The sequence below is a fragment of the Triplophysa rosa genome, linkage group LG15 (assembly GCF_024868665.1).
Source record: "Triplophysa rosa linkage group LG15, Trosa_1v2, whole genome shotgun sequence".
In the NCBI taxonomy this organism is placed as follows: domain Eukaryota; kingdom Metazoa; phylum Chordata; class Actinopteri; order Cypriniformes; family Nemacheilidae; genus Triplophysa; species Triplophysa rosa.
In genome coordinates this window covers 2,167,585-2,186,827 of record NC_079904.1, presented here as the reverse complement: position 1 = coordinate 2,186,827, position 19,243 = coordinate 2,167,585, and the positions used below count along the sequence as shown (strand labels likewise).

Here is a 19,243-nt window from a genome sequence, read left to right as displayed (position 1 = left end):
AGTCCCTGCGGTTTCACAATTATGCAGCAGAGCTCAGCTCACACCCCACTGCCAACAGATACAGGGCAGGAATCTCAATGCAGCCCACTGTACGAATGCGCACACACACACACACACACGCACGCACGCACGCACGCACGCACGCACGCACGCACACACACACACACACACAGGCTTTGGTTGACTATCCCCGTGGGGACAGTCCATAGGCGTAATGTTTTTTTTACTGTACAAACTGTATATTCTATCCCCTATCCCTAACCCTATCCCTAAACCTAAAGATCATAGAACACTTTTTGCATTTTTAGATTTGTAAAAAATATTGTTCTGTACAATTTATTAGCTTTTTTGCCCATGCGGGACCTCAATTTTGGTCCCCACGGTGACACGAGTCCCCATGTGTTGGTGTGTATTCAGGTTTAGGTCCCCACCGGGATATACAAACATGAACACACACACACGCACGCACGCACACACACACACACACACAGGGTCTTCTCCACCCCCTGTTTCAATTTTCTATTGATTCTCTCATAATTATCATGACTTCTGTCTTCTATCTTCTTTATCTAGCTATCCATCCATCTATCTATCCGTCTGTCTGTGCATGTGACCCTGGATCACAAAACCATGCAGTCATAAGTAGCACGGTGCGTGTCGCGTTCTTTAACGGTTCGCCTGGAAACAACACGAAGCCGTCTGATCTAAGTAAGCTGTCGTGTTTACAACGGTTGCAATAAGAATTCATCACGATGGACTAAACACTTAATTCTTAAAAGTATGCGATGTTCACGGCATGAACTTATAATCGTTGTTGTTGCTGTTAACTTTTGACACGTTGGTGAATGTACAGTATACCGGTTACTGCGGGGACATTTCCACCCCTCTAAACATGACGCGGTACAAAACAAAACGTGATTGGATGCTTTACCTGTCAGTCATATGGCCTCTTGAGCGGTCCTTGGCCAAAGAAAGCTTCCAGACCTCCAGTATGAAGACTAAACAAACCGTATATCAATAGAAAGCTTCAGTTTACGTATATCTATATTTATACCTGCTGATCACTTGTTGAATAAACTCATATTTATCAGGTTTTGATAATAAGCATTTCTTCTGACGTCTGTTCAAAAAAGTTAATGGTCATCAACAAACATTAAATTATAATACAAACAATAAATAAAATACAAACCAAGAAAATACTGATAAAAGAGAATGCGTCAACAAACACAACATTATCACTAATAGATTATAAATGGACAACTGGATTTATCCATGTAACTCACATAAATGATTCATGCTGTGGTGCATGCTGGGAACTCAAGGACTTATAGTTTTACAGTAAGTTTAGCTAAACAGATTTCCTACGTTTCATAACAGGTTCAGCCAACATGATTAACAGTTATCCAAACAAATTCAATCCAGGGGGGTTATAATACAACAAAACAAGAGTTACTATGACCAAATCTACTAAGAGTTACAAAAACACAACATCCGTCTGATTTATACAGTGTTTATGACGGGGTTATTCTGCCATAATCTCTCATTTCTTTACTGGTTGTCAAACAGTCTCTCTAGTCAATAAAATAGCGATAATTTTGCCAAGCAGGACAACATCTGTCAAAGAAAAGCAAGTCTCAACCACACTACCACATTTTACTACACTATCCATTAAATACCCTTTAAATGAAATGTCCTACACGTCACTCCTCTCTTCATTAAGTTACATTGACTCCCTATAGTCGCTCGCATCAAATTCTGTTCCTGGCCTACAAGACCACCACTGGTTCGGCACCCCCTTATCTTCACTCGCTAATGCAGACTTATGGACCCGCCAGATCCCTGCGCTCTGCAAACGAATGACGTCCCAAAAAGGTAAAAAAAAATCGCTCTCACGTACCTTCTCTGGATCGGTTCCACATTTGTGGAATGATCTGCCCGCTGCTACAAGATCAGCAGATTCTGTGGCCATCTTTAAGAACCGGCTGAAAACACATCTCTTCCGTCAGCACCTGACCGATCAGCTCTGACTTCTATCTCTTTTCTACTCTTTCTATATAAAATAAATTATAATAATAAATAACTTCGCACTGTATACTGTGGTAGGCTTTGTGAGAAGAGTTTTATTGCACTTATGCTTTTTGTTGTCCTTGTGTTGTTCCAATTGCTTCCATTGTTTACCTCATTTGTAAGTCGCTTTGGATAAAAGCGTCCGCTAAATGACTAAATGTAAATTAAAGAAATATAAATCTATAAAAATATAATAAGAATTTTGTTTACACATGCCCACCTTAGCCATCCCCAATACTCCAAAAGAAAAAGAATCATGTTCATTGCTAGTAAAGGTTGTTTTATGACCAACAAGGATGATGATCCAGAAATGTGTCCTACTGTGAACTTAAAGGTATAGTTCAATTCTATAAATTATTTCCTCACTCTCATGTAATTCCAAACCTGTATGACTTTCTGTATTCTGCAAAAACAAAACTAGACATTTTGAAGAATTAGGTAACCAAACAACGCTGAACCCCATCGACGTCCCACAGAAAGAGTTTTGGGTGACAGATTTTTTATTTTAAGGAGAACGATCCCTTCAAGAGTCTCTGACATCACATATCCGCTTGAAATGATCTTCAGACCATTCTACTTCAATGAAATGCCATGAAATGTCTACATGTATGTCCTATAAAACAATGGTTGTGTTTTTAACTAAAGAGTCAACAGCACTGACATGTACCAGCAGATTTTGAAGCTCAGTTCTGCCAGGACACTGACGTTCCTCCACACGCTGTATTAAGCATGGATGGTTATGAAGACAGATGCCCTGCGAGCACAAATGTGTGTGTGTTATAGAGGGTGGGGGAAGAAAGTGAGAGCCAGCGAGAGCAGGGTAGAACCTTGCCTGAAGCGAAAGCCACTGAACAGTTAAGAACTTCCTGTTTCACTTCAGGCTACGAAGAAAACGCTAACCACACATGATTGAAAGATGCCTTTTTATCTGTCCGAAGAAAAGAGGGAGCGAAAGCGCGAGAGAGAGGTGTTCTAAGCCAGATCTTATTTTCTCGCTGTCTGTGTCAATTAGCCCAGCGTGTGTTAAGTGCAGGTGTAAATACCTCGGAAGTCTTCTGCGCTGCGTTTGCCATCAATCTGTCGGCTTTGCTTCTGGTGATTCGCGAGAGAAACAAAGAAACGCACAGGTGTGTCGGCCCACGGCAGAGAACCACAGTCGAACAGACCCCTAGGAAAGAAAAATCACAGATGAGATCTCTTTAATATCTCAATTGTTTCTCTTTGACAGCAAAAAGATTCAGTTATATTTTCGTATAGAATATAGAACTATATACCAACAATCTTAGTTCGTAACTATTTTACCAGGTGGCTAATGTGTATGAATTTGTGTAATCAGATTGGTATGTTTCATATAACTTCATATAGACACCTCATAAAATAGTTATGAAATCCTGTGAGGTCAGGCTGGATTTGCCAAGATATTGCAATCAAAAATCAAGATTACTCAAAATCTGAACACAACACAATCTGCTTGTGAAAGAAAATGATAAAACTTTTTTATAGCTTCATAACTTGTCTCATTTCTATCTACAGCCGCAAATTTTTATTTCAAATAAACATTTGCATTTCTAGATGTATTGTGGTCATTCCAGTCCAGTATTTCAACAAAATCAAACCTCAGGAGTGACAAAGTCATCCAACAGCAACGTGAAAGACTGACAGCATGACACGACACGTGACAACTGTGATAAAAATCAAGGATTTCACATGAAAAATCATTTTTGAACTTTTCCATGTAGAAATATTACTGTTGTATTGCTTAAAAGTGAATATGAATTTATTTTCTTTGCAGTATTTGAAGTAAAAAAAAATACACAGCATATTTTATTTATAATTTGGGAGAAAAATGTTAGTAGTTCACAGAATGAAACAAAATCGCTCATTTTACCTAAACACACACCTATGAATAGTACGTTTAAAAAAAGCTGAAAAATAATTTTGAAATGGTCCCAAGCAATTTTTAGCAGAAACATCCAAGACTAAGTTAAATAAAAAAGGACTTAAATCTTATTCGCATTTCCTTTATAACAAATAAAACCCTGGATTTGCTGTCTTTGTAGTCAGCTGCCTATACAGGGTTTGAAAAGAAGCTGAAAGCCTGTAAAATCCTTGACTCCGTTCTACAATAAACGCACCATGGCTAAACAAGCAGCTGATATCTGAATTCAGACCCTACGACATCCGTTCACTCGGATTCAGCAGGTAAATGTTTAGCTATTAGAGAAGCGCTTTGAAGTGTCAAACAGGTTAACAGGTACATTTTCAGCTTCATGAATCACTGTTTTAAAATGCACACACACACCCACTCGCTGGTTTAAGGCGGATGCTTAGAAGTGCAAATTGGCCGCGTCTGTGCTCTGATCAGCGGATTGTGGATGTGTGTTTACAGTGTGTTTCCCACTGATGCTGTGACAGGGGTTTTACACGACGCCTCAAACACTGCTTAGGGACCAGTTTCAGGCGTTACATCTCTCCATCCTTTTTTTACATCATCATTTCTTTACATCATTCTCCTTCAATTCAGCACATACTGTTACTAAAGCACAAAAGTTCACTATTTAGGGTTAGATTTTCACTAGGTATAAAAGTAACGTCTTGGTAAACAATATTAAAAACGGTTATTACACATCTTATAAATAAGTCTCAAGGCCTGGTAACATGACAAATTAATCTCCTGAGTGGGCGGGTCTATCATAGGCCCCTCCCTATCCGACAGGGGCCAGTAGGCGGAGCACGTGAGGCCCCTCCCTCTTCCCATCGCTGTCAAGCTTCGTTACATGTTTTTTGTGGTGTGGTGGCAAATCCTCCCACTCGACACACTGAATGGCCCGCAGTGAGGGTGAGCTTGTCGTATGTGTGTGAACGTGTGTGTGTGTGTGTCATGTCAGTGCCATAGGCGACTACTGCTCATGGGCCAATCTTCCCAACCTGTCACTCTACATCTGTCTGCCACACACACGCGCGCACACAAACACATGAATTCTGCCAGAAGCATCGAGGGCGGACGCATGGAAAGTGGATTTTTGTACCACACTTAGCTATATTAGCAGACCCGAGGTGGGCCGCGTGTTTGAGTTGTGAAGGACTGTGATGGATAAGCAAAATAAGTTACATGTATACGTGTGTATATTGTACAATATTCTTTCAAATCAATAAACCCACGGATCAGATCGATCTGCTTTTCAACATTGCTTTGAAACGTCAGGCTGGCTTTAGATGATAGAATTATAACATTCGTTCATATAATACAGGTAATAAAAACTTGCAAAAATATTATGCAATAATAAATATTTTCAGAAAATAGCTTGCTTGCTGTAAAGAAACAAAATGGAGCAGCACAGTTTGCAAAATCAAACTATTTTTAACACAACACACATGGTGTGAGATGATTAAACATGATGCTTGCTTTACATTCAACATACCGTGTCACCAAATTATGTCGATTTAATGGAATAATAAAAAAAATCTTGTCCAAGCTTAGTTACAAATTGTATTCAACCAAGGGTCCTAGTAAATATCAAAGATTAAATAAATGAGACTGTATTTGTGAAATTAAGTTAATGCGTCAGCTGACACGACCTAACAATATACAGCGTATTTATAGCATTTATTGATATTTGTTCATGTTAGTAATTAATAGCAATATACAGTAATTGTTCATTGTTCGTTCATGACATGTTAGATCATTCATCAAGCGATAAGTTGTGCAATTCAACTTTTGATCAAAACAATATTAATGAATGTCAATAAAAGCTAAAGTAGGAACATTAATTTGTTTGTTGCCAAATAAATACACTTCAAATAAAATAGACTAAAACTTTACCTTCTACGACACAAAGTATACGAACTGGAGCTCTCATTACCAGCTGATGAGGACACGCGCGCGCACAACATTCATTTAAGCCAAGACTCTACCTGAGTTTAACTACTCACCGCCAGTCATTCCCAAAACTACAGCTCGACCTCATCGCCCCAGGATATATAACACACACACACAAATGAGAGCAGCTCGTCTCACACTCCCATTAATTAACCACATTAACATACGAGCACAATGACCCAGTCAAATGACCCGGGGCGAGAGCCGTTCAACTTCATTAAATGTGAAGCCGTCACCCTGGCGGTCTCTCAAGCGGTGTGATCATCTCATTCCTTCACACCTCGATCTCTCCCGCACCACCACACATAAATAAACTTTCAAACATCTCCCTACACTAACCCGGCGCTCTTTAATAATGACCTGTTAACAAACCAAAACACGCTTTGTGATATTTTTCAATGCATCCGCATATTATTGCAAATATTGTAACCGTACATCACCCTGACCTTCACATCGCACGCCTAAGGGCACTTCAAGGCACTTTAAATGGCTTTCAGAGTGAAAAAGGACAAATTAAACTCACAGTGTCATTAAACTCTGATGAAAGTGAACTCTCAGATCGACATCCATTCAACATGCGAACAAAGCCTGCTGATATCACAGCTACACCTCAAATGCCCTTGTAGTATCTTTACGTAAAAAACATGAAACTTTCACACGCCATCATAATTGCGGCCTGCTCCAAATGTACAAAAGGTAAATCGGGCCACACATGGGTAGGGGTTGTAAAGAGGCTAACTGTAAGATAAACATGTTTGGATGCTCTGCAGCGGTCACTGTTCCTTTCCTGCCCCCCAGCTCTTTTCCCAGGGTTCCTTGGGGCAACCTGTCTGGCTAATTACCTGCTGAGCTGTAATGAGCTGCCAACAGCCAAACACACACGCATTCCAGCGTATCCACATGAGTTATTTTCTTAATACACACACACGTAAATGCAAATGTTCATTGTTGTTTCTCACACACTGAAAAGGATGCACAGTTATTACAGTTCAATGCAGTCGAGTTGAATTATTGCAGGAGAGCGGACATCTATAAATGGACATACACGAGAATGAATGTACAGAGATGAACGGTTGTTAGAAAATGTATAGAGATTAGCCCTTGACTGTCATGAAAGCAAATTAATAAACGTTTACATTCACACACAAAAACTCAAAATATGTGCACACACACACATGCAAAAATAGTTCAATATGTTCGCCGTCATTCAAGCACTCACGGCGCTACACTTAAAACGCTCGACTCATGCAAAGGCTGATGGGTAACCTCTGACAGACGGCAGGCCATTTAGCATCCAGCTCACCCAGACAACACACACACACACTTCCCCCCCATTGCTGCAGTGCCTGGGGGGGTTTCCACGGTGACGGGCCGTGTCAGCGTCAGGCGCTCAAATCTGCCAGTCCGCGCTACGGCCCCGCCATCTGATTGGCCGTTGCATGCTGCTATGGAAACTCAGGCGGAAGGATGGAGGGGGGCAAGCAGGGTGTGATGGTCTTTCCTGGATGTCCCTGCCCTCATGGGACCTCAGACGCATATGTTTATGAAAACCTTAAAACTGAGGGTCCTCAAAACAGCTTGTCTAATCGACTAATGCTGAATAAACACCAGCTAGACCAGCTAACCTGTTCAGTTTATATTGTTGCTGGTTAAGTTTTAAGAAACTTATTTTTCTTGGTTACCTTGGTTAAAACATTTTCATGATTTTGAGTAAGAAACCCAAACAATAGTGCAAAACGAAACAAAATTTATATAATCTATTGCTCAGTCCCCACAGGATTTTGCAGAGATTTTTAGTCATTTCTGCGGCCAAAAATGCTTAATTTTACAGCGTCTCTATTCACATTTTGCGAGGTTTTTTTTACAGAAAAAGTTCAAAAATACTGCTTGAATTGGCGAATAGGGTTCTACCACCTGTGACAACATTATTTACGCATTTCCTATGATTAAAAGGCATGCAGCAGATTCATACTGAAGGTCTGGAAACCTTGACCGCTTTAAGTTTAAGGCCCGCCCAAGAGGCCATTTTGAGTGACAGGTCAAGCAACCAACCACGTTTCGTTTCATGCTGCTTCATGTTTATGGTTGTGGTCGAACAAGCCTATTTATATTTGTTTGATATAATGTGAAAGTTTCTCTTTGTATTCACTATATGGCATTAATAATAATAATAAAAAAATGAGGTAAGAAAGTTGCCGCAATTTTTTTTTTAATTTGTTTGATTATGGGTTAAATTCTGCGATCGCAAAAACCTTGTTTCAGCTGTTGTTTTCGCACCAAAAATACTCACAAATCTTCTAACATGCGTCATGACGCACGAACTAAAGTACAACAAACCCAAACAACACAATCTTGTTGTCTTGCTGAACTCCACTGACGATCGGTATTTTTAATCAGATTTATACTCACCCATGTCGTTCACGTGACAGGAAATGACGCAGTCGATCGCGCACACTGACAAACTTGGCAGCTAACGTTACTTTTCTGTCAATATAATTTTTTTGGACCTAGGAGATGAAAGGAACTTGTATATCCTAGTTACTTTTAAAGTTTACTCATACTAATAACAGTCAGAAATATTTAAATGTCTCTCTGTGTGTTTGAAACATCGTTTTATTCATACTGAATACCTACAGTTTGGTTTGGCTGCATGCATGGCGCAGGTGTCGCGCGCCGTCGTTGCAAGTGCGCTGCGCATGCGCAGATGTTTATTTCTCGCTTGATTTCCACAGAGAGTTGCAGAAATTATATCTTCATTTTGAAATATAATTTCGCTACATAACATGCTGTTTTCGTCGTCTAAGAGACGTTAAACGTAAAACGTATTACTTAAAATATATATATATAATGTAATGCGTGTGCAGCGCCATCTGGTGGGGCCAGGCTCTTAATTTAGGGACGCCATGAATGTGTGCTGCATAGATGATCCTGTGTTATTTTTTTAGGGCTGTTCTTGTGTTGTTTAACCTCAGCTGACCATTTACTGCAAGTAATGAAGACTAACATGAACAACCAGGTCTTTAGCCACTAGAAAATAACATTTGATCTTATAATTGAGGGCACCACTTACAGAATGTGGCTGAGCCAAAAGTGTTAATCTGAAGTGTGAAAATAGCAGAGTTTCCTACCCGTATCCAATCCAGCAGAAAACTGACCCAAGGAAGCTAGAGGGGTCCATTTGTGTCTACGGGAGTGTGTCTGTGTGCGTTTCTGGGCTGTTGCGCGCTGGTTAACCCTTAAGTGTTTTGCCCGCAGGACGTCATTAAATGTTCAACAGCACACCTGGGAGGAGCTGCAGCTAATATGAGCGAGAGAGAGAGAGTCTAAATGCTTCTAGAGAACACACACACCAGTCAAGGAAGCAGTCATATCCATAATTGATGGTCGCTTTTTATTGAGGTACCGTGGGACAGAGGACGGCAGCCTAATTTGATGAGAAATCGTTTTTTAAGGTTGTTCCTTTGGTTTGACACATCTGCTTTGAACTCTCAACTCAAACAGCTCTCGCCTCTGATGGAAGAATTAAAGATACATGCGAGAATAAATCTTACATGCTGCTGAGATCAGTGCATATAAAGGTGTGTTTGGAGAGGGGGTGTTTTGGACTCTCCCAAAAAAGTGGCAAACAATTCCTGAAAAACATAACTAAAAAGTTAGAAGAAAAAGGAAAAGCAAAGCCGCAGAACCGTATATTGAGAAATGAAATTAAAACCACCTATTTATTATTCATAATATTATTTGTTGTTGCGTTAATAAAGGTTAAAGAAACTGTAAATTATGCGTGTGCTCATTATGATAATGACGTCTGCCGAGGAAGGTTTAAATCTCTGCATCTGAATGTCTAATAATTCAACTTTTTATGGTGCACACACCAAACGCACATTTTTATATTTTCTAAGAAAAATGCAAGCAGTAGCTTCCCGTTCAAACTCGACGGCACAAACAATGCTAAAGCTCACAGTCCAATAGATGTTTCTCATGTGTGTCAAGGTTATAATCTGCTCACCTCAAGGGTTTACCAGTCCAACCGCTAAAGAAACCCAAACCCCAGAGTTCAGTCTGTGGCAAACATTTGTGCATTTATGAGACATCCAGTGTCTAAACTGAGACATGACACAAATCATATTTTGAACGTCTCAGTTGTATAGAGAGCTAACATGTACTTTTCCTTTTTAGATTATTCTCAAAAGATTCTTGCAAAAGCGAATTATCCGAGCTGTCCAAATGCATTGTGCAGCTTTGTGCTCTTACTGTTTGTCAACATGTGTGTCTCTTTATTTCTCCTAAAGAATTGTAAGACCTTATTTTAAATGAAACCGAATAGCATTTTGTCTGGTATTGCGTGTCACACATATATTTTATTGTATTTGAGCAAATCAGTTGAGTGGGAAATGTCATGTGATTTGAGTTGCAGTAAAATGACACAATGATAAATGCTTTATGCAACAATAAACAGTAAAATTATAAATACATATACGATATATTCAAATAAATATTTAAAACAAAGTTATACATGGGATTTCTGTGTAGGTGACCAGACAAGATATGTTAGCTCAAGTGTATTCGTCACACTGGAATGTGCATTGTGGGTATTTCACAGTGTATAAATGTACTATGCGTTGTTTATAAGACCGCATGAAAGATTGCAATATTTAATGCCTTGTAAATACTTTTGAAGCCTGTGCTAAGGGTGTATAATGATGTTTACAACAGGCGTATTAAAACTGCATGCTCTCACCTGGGTTGGCAGAGGCTGGTCCCTCTTCCCTTAGGCGGGTTATGGTTCTCGCTCTCAGAATGGCCCCAGGCTTTGGTTCTAACACACCCATCCAGACATATCTCCTATCTCTCAGTTCAGCTCTCCCTCTACTGCCGTCTGCCTCGCTTCATCTCTCTCTCTTTTATTGGCTGTGTTTTCTTTATAACCAATTATACTTTCCTTTTAAGCTATAACCTCTTGTTGTCTCCTCCCTTGACCACAGCGTTTCCCTCAGGTTGTAGCTTCAAGCATGCAGATCGGTGACATGATTATGTAAAGAACTGATAGTTAAAGGCATGGCTTTAAGTAGTTTCCTCGTTTTTTAAGAGAATTTTAATTGAAACAGCAAGTTTAAATAGCAAATAGCCCTTAATTTACATCATAAATGAGGCCGGTGGTTTAATGGCAAGAAGACATTCGAGCCATTCCAGCGTTATGGATGTGACATTTATTTGTTACCAATAAACTGAACCATCTGTTTATATTTTAGTAAACCTTGTTGAGAATAATATCAGTCTATGCACAAGTTTCCTATTTTAAAAAAGGAAAATAAACATGCGTTATGGGCGTGACAAAAAAGTACACGGTTTTGGGGAGACGAAAAACTTTCTTGGAATTAAAATGCACAAACCATGAAGCAATAATATCAAACAAATGGAGAAGGGATGCCTCTTCACAGAACATAAAATAGTTCTTTTATTTTAATTTCCATGTGCCCATTTATGAGGAATATGGATGTGACAATCCTGAAAATGGCACTTACCCGACTATGAAAAATCGTGCACTAAAAACAAAACAAATTTTTTTTTGAAGAGAGACCTGAAATTGGTATTTGAACCACCAAATGTTGACATCTGTGATATTAGTTTAGTAAAAACCTTTGGTAAAAAATACATTTGGATTGCAAGTTAAAACTTTCATGTGTTTGTATTCTCAGAAGAAAAAGTCTCACCAATGTCACAAACTAAGCTCAGATTTGTCAAGTTAACAATAAAAGTCAACATTATTAAATATATCATATTTGTAAATATAAACATTTACCCATTTCTCATCAAATATATAGCCTACAAACTTTTTTTTTTGCTCCACATTCAATGCATTTCAACAATTGCCTCATATCTATCTACTGTATTTATTTTTCTATTTCTGGATATTTAGTTGGAACATCTGAGAAAAACCTCTCCTGAGCTGTGAAAGAGCGAACTCTCACTAATGCACAGCCTTAAAGTGATAGTTCTCCCAAAAATGAAAATTCTGTCATCATTTACTCATCATCTTGTTATGTCAAACCGGTATGACTTTATTTCTTTCGCAGAACACCAAAGAAGATATTTTGAAGAAAGTTGGTAACCGAACAGCGCTGGACCCCATTCACTTCTATTGAATGGACACAAAACCACTGCAAGTGAATGGGTGCCAGTTAACAACTCTTCAAAATATCCTCTTTTGTGTTCCACGGAAGAAATAAAGTAATACAGGTTTGAAATGACAAGATGATGAGTAAATGATGACAGAATTTTCATTTTGGGGAGAACTATCACTTTAAGGCTGTGCATTAGTGTATTATTAAAGTGAACTACATTCAATGTACAGTTTGGTCAGAGTTTGCTCTTTCATAGCTCAGGAGAGGTTTTTCTCAGATCTTACACCTAAATATCTTTATCATTTTACTTTAAACCACATGCTCTTACCAGTAACGTGAATAAATAATTTTTAATATTGATTCAATGAAAGACAAACATAGGCATGTATATGAAAGAGTCGGAATGCTCGAGCAGTTGGGATTGCGAGTTGAGTTGTGCCTGTGGTTTGTTTGACAGAACCTCAGCGCAGGCTCGTGTTATATTGTGATCGTACACGGCTTCAGGGAGCAGGGCATGATGGGTGATGATCCTGACTCCCCGTTTGTGGTGCTTTGAGATACAGAAACACACACGTTCTTCAGAGGCTCAACTTGTCTCTTCTGCACTGGCGTATGATGCTATGGGGCTAATCCACATATTAAAGCTAATTTATGGAGATCCGGTAAACCCTGCCGTTAAACATGCGGCCAAATTAATATTCAAATGTAATTCCTCACCTAAAGAAATAAAAAATGCTAATGGCGTTCTCATTTAGTTTCGGCTGCCGTTGCTCGGAGGCTGATGGTCAGATTTCTCAAGGCCGAGTATTTAACACTGAAGCCGGAGCGCAGAGAGAGAGAGAGAGAGAGAGAGAGAGAGAGAGAGAGAGAGAGAGAGAGAGAGGGGGATTTTCTTAGTGCAAATAAATAAGGAAGGAGCAGTGAACGTGTGTCAGTGTATGTAAACGTAAGCCGCTGGATGTATCTCGGTCAAACAGATATAGTACTTTTATTCACGGCATAATGTTTATGACCTCTCGGGCCAGAAAGAGGTCGTGTTTTAATTTCAACCTCATCTCCTACCGGGAAACAATTTTATATGCAAAGCTTTATTTACACAAATTTAATTATGACTTACAGATGTGGAAAAAAAACAAAGGCCAAAAAATCTTTTGGATTGGCAGGGAAGTTGCGCATTAGCTGTCACCACCTGTGGCTGTTTTCATAGGGTTGTCTATGTGTGTCTGGGGGGGATGCATAAAACAAATGAAAATATGAAAATATAGACATTGGAATGTCATTGTGTGTGCTCCTCCGGGGTGCAGAGGGTATTTACATATTCATATATTCATCCGGATACATGAATAATTTCCCTCTCTCTCCAAAGGTTAAAGCTCATTAATTAAAGCCCAACAATTAGAGGAATATTTTCTATTATTAATTGTTTTTTTATGCGGCCGCACAGAGCTGTTATAATTTATAAATGACCTGAACTCTTCTTTATAGTTTCCACCCTGTTACCATTGAAAGCCAGTTTACCTTGGGCAATGACAATCTTCAGCTTAACCTCTCAAAGAGCTGCCACAGGGCAGTTCCTCCAGCCCAACAAACAGCTCCTCCTAGATCATCCACAGGGAATTGACTCTGCACAAATGAATCGGTCCAGAGAATGAGTGCTCTGGAAAACTGAAAACCAGCCGTGTGAACTAGAAACAGAAGGATGGATGCAGATGTGAAAAATGTCAGCATTTTTGATAAAGACTACAGTTTAAGGTGAAGCGTGTCAATGCTGAACCGCTAACGAAAATAATATTTTGGTTATTATTTAATAGAATTTCTGAACGCTCCTCATATCTGTCATTGCAGTGACACAGACGGCCCGGCCCACTCACCCTATTGGTTGAGCCAATGTTACCATGTCCAGATGTCAGGGTGGTTGGGAAAAAGAGACAAACAGGCCAACCGAAGTGTAGATTACCTGAGGGGAAAATACACACAGTAAGAAACTGATTAACTATGTATTAAAGGGGTTAAATCAGAATTATTTTCCCCTGAGGTCTTATGTGACTCAAAGTTAACCACCAGAGGAACATGTTGTTCAGAGGTTGCGCTTTCATATCTCAGGAGATGGAGTTCTTAGTTGTGCTTTATTTAAGCATCAATTATTTTGGTGAAACAATTTACACACAAAAAAAGAGTAAATTTTAACGCTCAATGAAATATACTGTTTAAATTGAGTAAATGTAATGTTTCAATATCATTTTTTAGTTAAATACCTATTTCTTTTCATTAAATAAACTTAGTTAACTTAGTAGGAATACAAATATTGTATTTTTCTTTGTTCTGTTTAACACAAAATGAGATATTTTGAAGAATTTAGGAAAACAAACAGTTGTGGGGCACCTTTGACTACCACTTAGTTGTTCCTACTATGGTAGTCAATGATGTCCCGGAACTAAAAATGACTAACATTCTTCCAAATATCTTTCTCTGTGTTCATTAGATCAAAGTAATTTATACAGGTATGAAATTACACAAGGGTGAGTAAATGATGACAGAGTTTTCATTTTTGGGTGAACTTTCCCTTTAATATAGTTTTTTATTTTTGTGAAATTTACTAAGCCACTGGATTGTTGTTTTTAGAGTGAAAAAAGAATGTAGATAGAGGAAAAACTATTTGGATTTGGCTAAATGTGATGAAAAATGTTTGAGTTCATATTAAGATCTTCAATAATATTGGCTTTTGATTGCAGACTTGGCAAATCTGAGCTCGGTTTGAGACAATGTTGACATCTCTTCTGAACTCTTTAATGGAGACATTTGTGAGATATCTGACTCTAGAGACTTAACTTCATTTAATCTCACTGATGTCTGTCCATTTCCCCCTGTTCTCTGGCCTTTCTATGTAGAGAAAAGTGTACATTTTTCACCTGTGCTGTTTCCCGGGTACTGCAAAGACACACAAACCCTGAATTAGAAACTGTAAATTGCCTGTAGGTGAAAGCGTGAATGTGTTTGTCTGTCTCTATTTGTGTAAGTCTATATATGATAGACTGTTTGTCTGTTTGACAAGAATACAGGAGAGATGATAAATATTCACAGAAAGCTGTTACACTTGCCTGAAGCACAATGTCAAGTCTGTATGCTATAGTTTCAGTTGAAAACCATAAACTGCATGCTGAAATTTGAAAAGTTGTCTGTACTAAAGCCACAATACAGTAGGTAATTTATTTGGACGTATCCGAAGCTTTCTAGTTAATTCTATGGGTACAAAACAACAGAGGCGTATATTCGGTCAAGAGGAGAGCAACGTTTTTTGGGGGTTGAGAGATTTGGGTCACTTTCCACACACATATCAGCACATTTGGTGACACCCACAAAATACAAAACCTCATTTGCCAGACTGTATGAAACAATAAACGATGAAACATCTGAAACAAATCGGACGACTTCAAATAAGATGCTCTATTCATTTTTGAATGCTACACATGCAGTTAATGTTGAGGGAAACTGCACCTGATGTGCGAGCGTGTGAAATGAGTACGCAACAAGTCTACGTGTGCGTCTGTATTTCTCTCTTCATTTCTGTCTCTGCGTTTTAAATATATTTGTTGATTCGAGGGCGAATAATGACGGTAAATCAACTCGGGCCAGCTTTAATCTTAATTAATCACCTCCCACGTTTTCTGTCTAAAAACGTGGAAAAAAGTTGTGCAATATTTATTAAATCACACCAAAAACGTTCAATGTTGGGGGGGGGGTTGGGGATCCTTGAAATTTTCATCAAACGTATTCTAATCAGGCAGTCGTCAGGTCAGCTAATGAGATGGCAGTAGTTTAGGTCTGACACTGGCTTCGATAAATGAGTAGCTCTCTCTCTCTCTCTTTCATCATGGCTGAGGCTCATTAGTTCGTCTTTCAGGGCTCCGTTTGATTATAGTTTCACTTTTTAAAAGTGAAAAATATTTCACTCGTTTACTCTCGTTACTCCTCAAGGTCATCGTTTGAAGCCGCTCCTGTCAATAAGAGATAAATCGACCGGCGCTTTCCTCGCTCTCGCCCGTTCTGTTCGTACCTCCTTCCCGCTCTCGCTTCAGAAATGTCTTTCACTGTCCTTTTGCTCCTGAGTTTCGTGGCTCTAATGATCTCTCCCGTCCCTCCGTTTCACTCACAACATCCTGACAGAGGAAAACAGAGCAAAAGTGAGACTTACAAAACCGAGTAAGCTGCCTTGCTGTCTACTGTCTACATACAGTACAGTAGGCAGCTGTATTTTAAGACAGCATCATAAATCATAAATGAAACCCCATAAGCAGATCCAGACTTTAATCTGCAGTTTTTTGATTTTGCTGAAGTGTCTATGCATGTTTTTAAGGATGGTAAGATGTGTAAAATAGAGCTGAAAGCTTTAAACTCTTATTTGTAGCTGGGCATTAGCAAATTAGCCAAAATGTTTAATGGACACATAAAATAACACACGCGTCATACAAGTACTGATTACATCACAGCATAAGCCAAATACTGTTCATTTTTGTGTATTATGATAAGCCTCCTTTGCATAGAAAGAAAATGCTTTTAGACTAAAAGTAATACAAAGTAAAAACAAAAAGAGCAAAAAGAGAAAATTGTGTAAAGTGTGTCCAATAATGCAGTATGTAAATTGACGCATTCAATTTAATAGACCAATTCTCAGTATGCATGCTTTGCACCATAATACATTCGGCTCATGTTACATGATTTAAAATACATTAAACTTTCAACATTTAAACATAAGAAAAACTAAACGGACTGACAATTCTAATCAGACAAGCACGCGTGTACCCCTTTAACTACATTTTGGGGACAAATTTATACCCAGAAGTAAGCAAAGCCTGAAAAATCTGAGCAAAACCTCCCTTTGGAGATGTCCTCATTGTAAAAACACTACAAGAAAAGTAAAAACGCAAAAAGTTAGAGTGTAGGTTAGGTTAGTATCTGTGTATAAAAACAATAGAAGTCTATGGAATGTCGTCATTTAGACAAAGAATGTCAACAAATGTGTGTGTGATGGGTTTCTGCTAAGCTCACTCTAAATGTAGCGTGTTTGTGTCTTTAGCCGTAAACGTGGCGTGCGATACGGGCCTAAGGCAGCCTGCAGAAATTAAAGCACAATCGATATCAACTGATACCTCTTCCTCTGAATCTCTGTGTGTGTGTTTGTGTGTGGTCCTCGTAAACCATATATACAAGTGTGTGTGTGTGTCATGTGCTCATTAGTGCAGCTGTTTCAGGGATTAGCAACTTCAGTCATATTAATTGTTAAGTGCTCTTAATGATATTTTTCAATGACTGTCAGTCATCTTAAAATCCGCCCCTCAGCGTGTTTCTCAAACTCACATCTTTCTGTCTCAGTACACACACACACACACACACACACACACAGTTTGTCACTGGAACATACGTGCCAAAAGTGAAAATTGACATCTTCACACTTTTTCTCAATCATATTATTAAAGATGTATTAAAATGTTGTACGCATGTTCTGTTTGGAGTGTCACCTGAAAATCAATTTATAGACAAACAAGCATAGACAAAATATAAATAACTGATAAAACTGTAGTCAGTGTATGCTTTATTTACTGAGAGCTTTTTGGGGTTTTTTGAATATTACAATAAAACCTATATAGTAGCTAAAAAATGTTGTTAAATGTATACATTAAACGAGTTTTCTTCTCTCAATTTGTGTCATAGATCTCGTATTTTGATTTAGGATTCAATCCAGACGCCAGTTTTGGCCACTATGTTACTCATTTATTCCAGAGGGGAATGAAGTCATTACATTCTCACATTGTCCAGATAATCCTATACACATCATTTACAAATCTCTCTTCACATGCCTGTAAAATATTTATTTAGTGTGTATTTTAATAAATCTTTTGCATGGTCAGAAATTGGATAATCCTTGTAAATCCAAAGCAATTAGCAGGTTAATTTCTCTGTGAAATAAAAACGCTGAGACTCTAAGTGCTGTGTTTGTCTGAACATCTTGAAGATGATTCAAATATTGAAAGACGCTTTTGACAGTATCGCTCTTTCCCTGAGATAGTATCTCTCTTTCTCTTTCCCTGTATGTGTGTATGTTTGCGCTGAAGCCCCGCCCCTGACCGGGGTCTCAATCTCATATTTAAAATATCAGACAAAGTGCTGTGATGTCACAAAGCATCAATGTCTAGTCAACTCGCTCTCTCGCTGTGTGTGTTAACAGAACACCTTCCTTTTCTTCCTCCATCATCCTGTCACTCTTTCGTGTCCCGTTCATTCCTGCCTCAATGTCTCTCTCTTTCCTAAAGCTACCGAATGCAGGATGCTCAACGCAATCTATAGGCCTCAGGGATACAGCAGAGAAGAGAGAGAGACATAGAGAGAGAGATAGAGAGAGAGACAGGGCACTCAGCTGGTGTCTAGAGATGAACATGGTGCCCAGAGCAAGACAAACGGGAAACTCATTGAGCACCCCGAACCCTGACAGCACATCAGCCTGACACTGCAGCCATGCATACATACACACACATGCACACTGACACATGCACAACATGACCACAACTTTGTTTCTAAATTCTATCCATGCACGGATGCAGAATGCACACGTTAAGTTCATAGACTCCTGCTGGTGTTATACATAGACTATATAATTATTTTAAGGCTAACAAATTTTCACTACACGATTGGGTACACAATATTTTGCATATTACATTTTTTAAAGAAAAAATAAATTCATATTTTATTTTAATTATTTTGTTTTTTTTGTAACAATTGTGATCCCTATAGGCAAAATGTTTACCAGGTGCAAAATTAGCTTTGATGGAGTGTCAAACAGAAATCAGTGGCAGATTATATACAATATTATCATATCAATATCAATAATTACAGTTATTAATATCACAATTATTGAAAATACCTGTATATTGTAACACCAATTATATTTTCAATGGCTGCAGACTAACCCTAGCAAAAACCTCAAATAAAATGTATTGCATTTTATAGAAATAAATAGAATTAAAATAAGCAAAGAAAATCAAATTGTATCTGCTTTATTAATCATTTTTAACTAATTCAGCTATCTGAGAATACAAAATTACATATACACCTATAGAGAAATACTAACTTTTTCATAGGACAATAAAAATATACTATAAAAAAATAATGATAATAATAT

The 19,243-nt window shown here is 38.5% G+C and overlaps 1 protein-coding gene across 6 annotated transcripts in view; it reads right to left on the bottom strand.

The window, feature by feature from the left end:
* The window catches only part of tfap2d (transcription factor AP-2 delta (activating enhancer binding protein 2 delta)), a 78,561-nt gene that overhangs the window by 45,171 nt on the left and 14,147 nt on the right, over positions 1-19,243 (bottom strand). For 2 of the 6 annotated variants that reach the window (XM_057353657.1, XM_057353660.1), the window contains 4 exons: positions 16,124-16,226; positions 13,941-14,026; positions 13,588-13,754; positions 3,111-3,235 (listed from right to left, as the gene is read on the bottom strand). In XM_057353657.1, the coding sequence (XP_057209640.1) occupies positions 3,111-3,140 (30 nt within the window). In that variant the 5' untranslated portion in view covers positions 3,141-3,235; positions 13,588-13,754; positions 13,941-14,026; positions 16,124-16,226. Of the gene's footprint in view, positions 1-3,110; positions 3,236-13,587; positions 13,755-13,940; positions 14,027-14,898; positions 14,916-14,978; positions 14,998-16,123; positions 16,227-19,243 lie in introns of those variants that run through there. The other 4 variants (XM_057353658.1, XM_057353659.1, XM_057353663.1 and 1 more) reach the window with 4 other exon arrangements.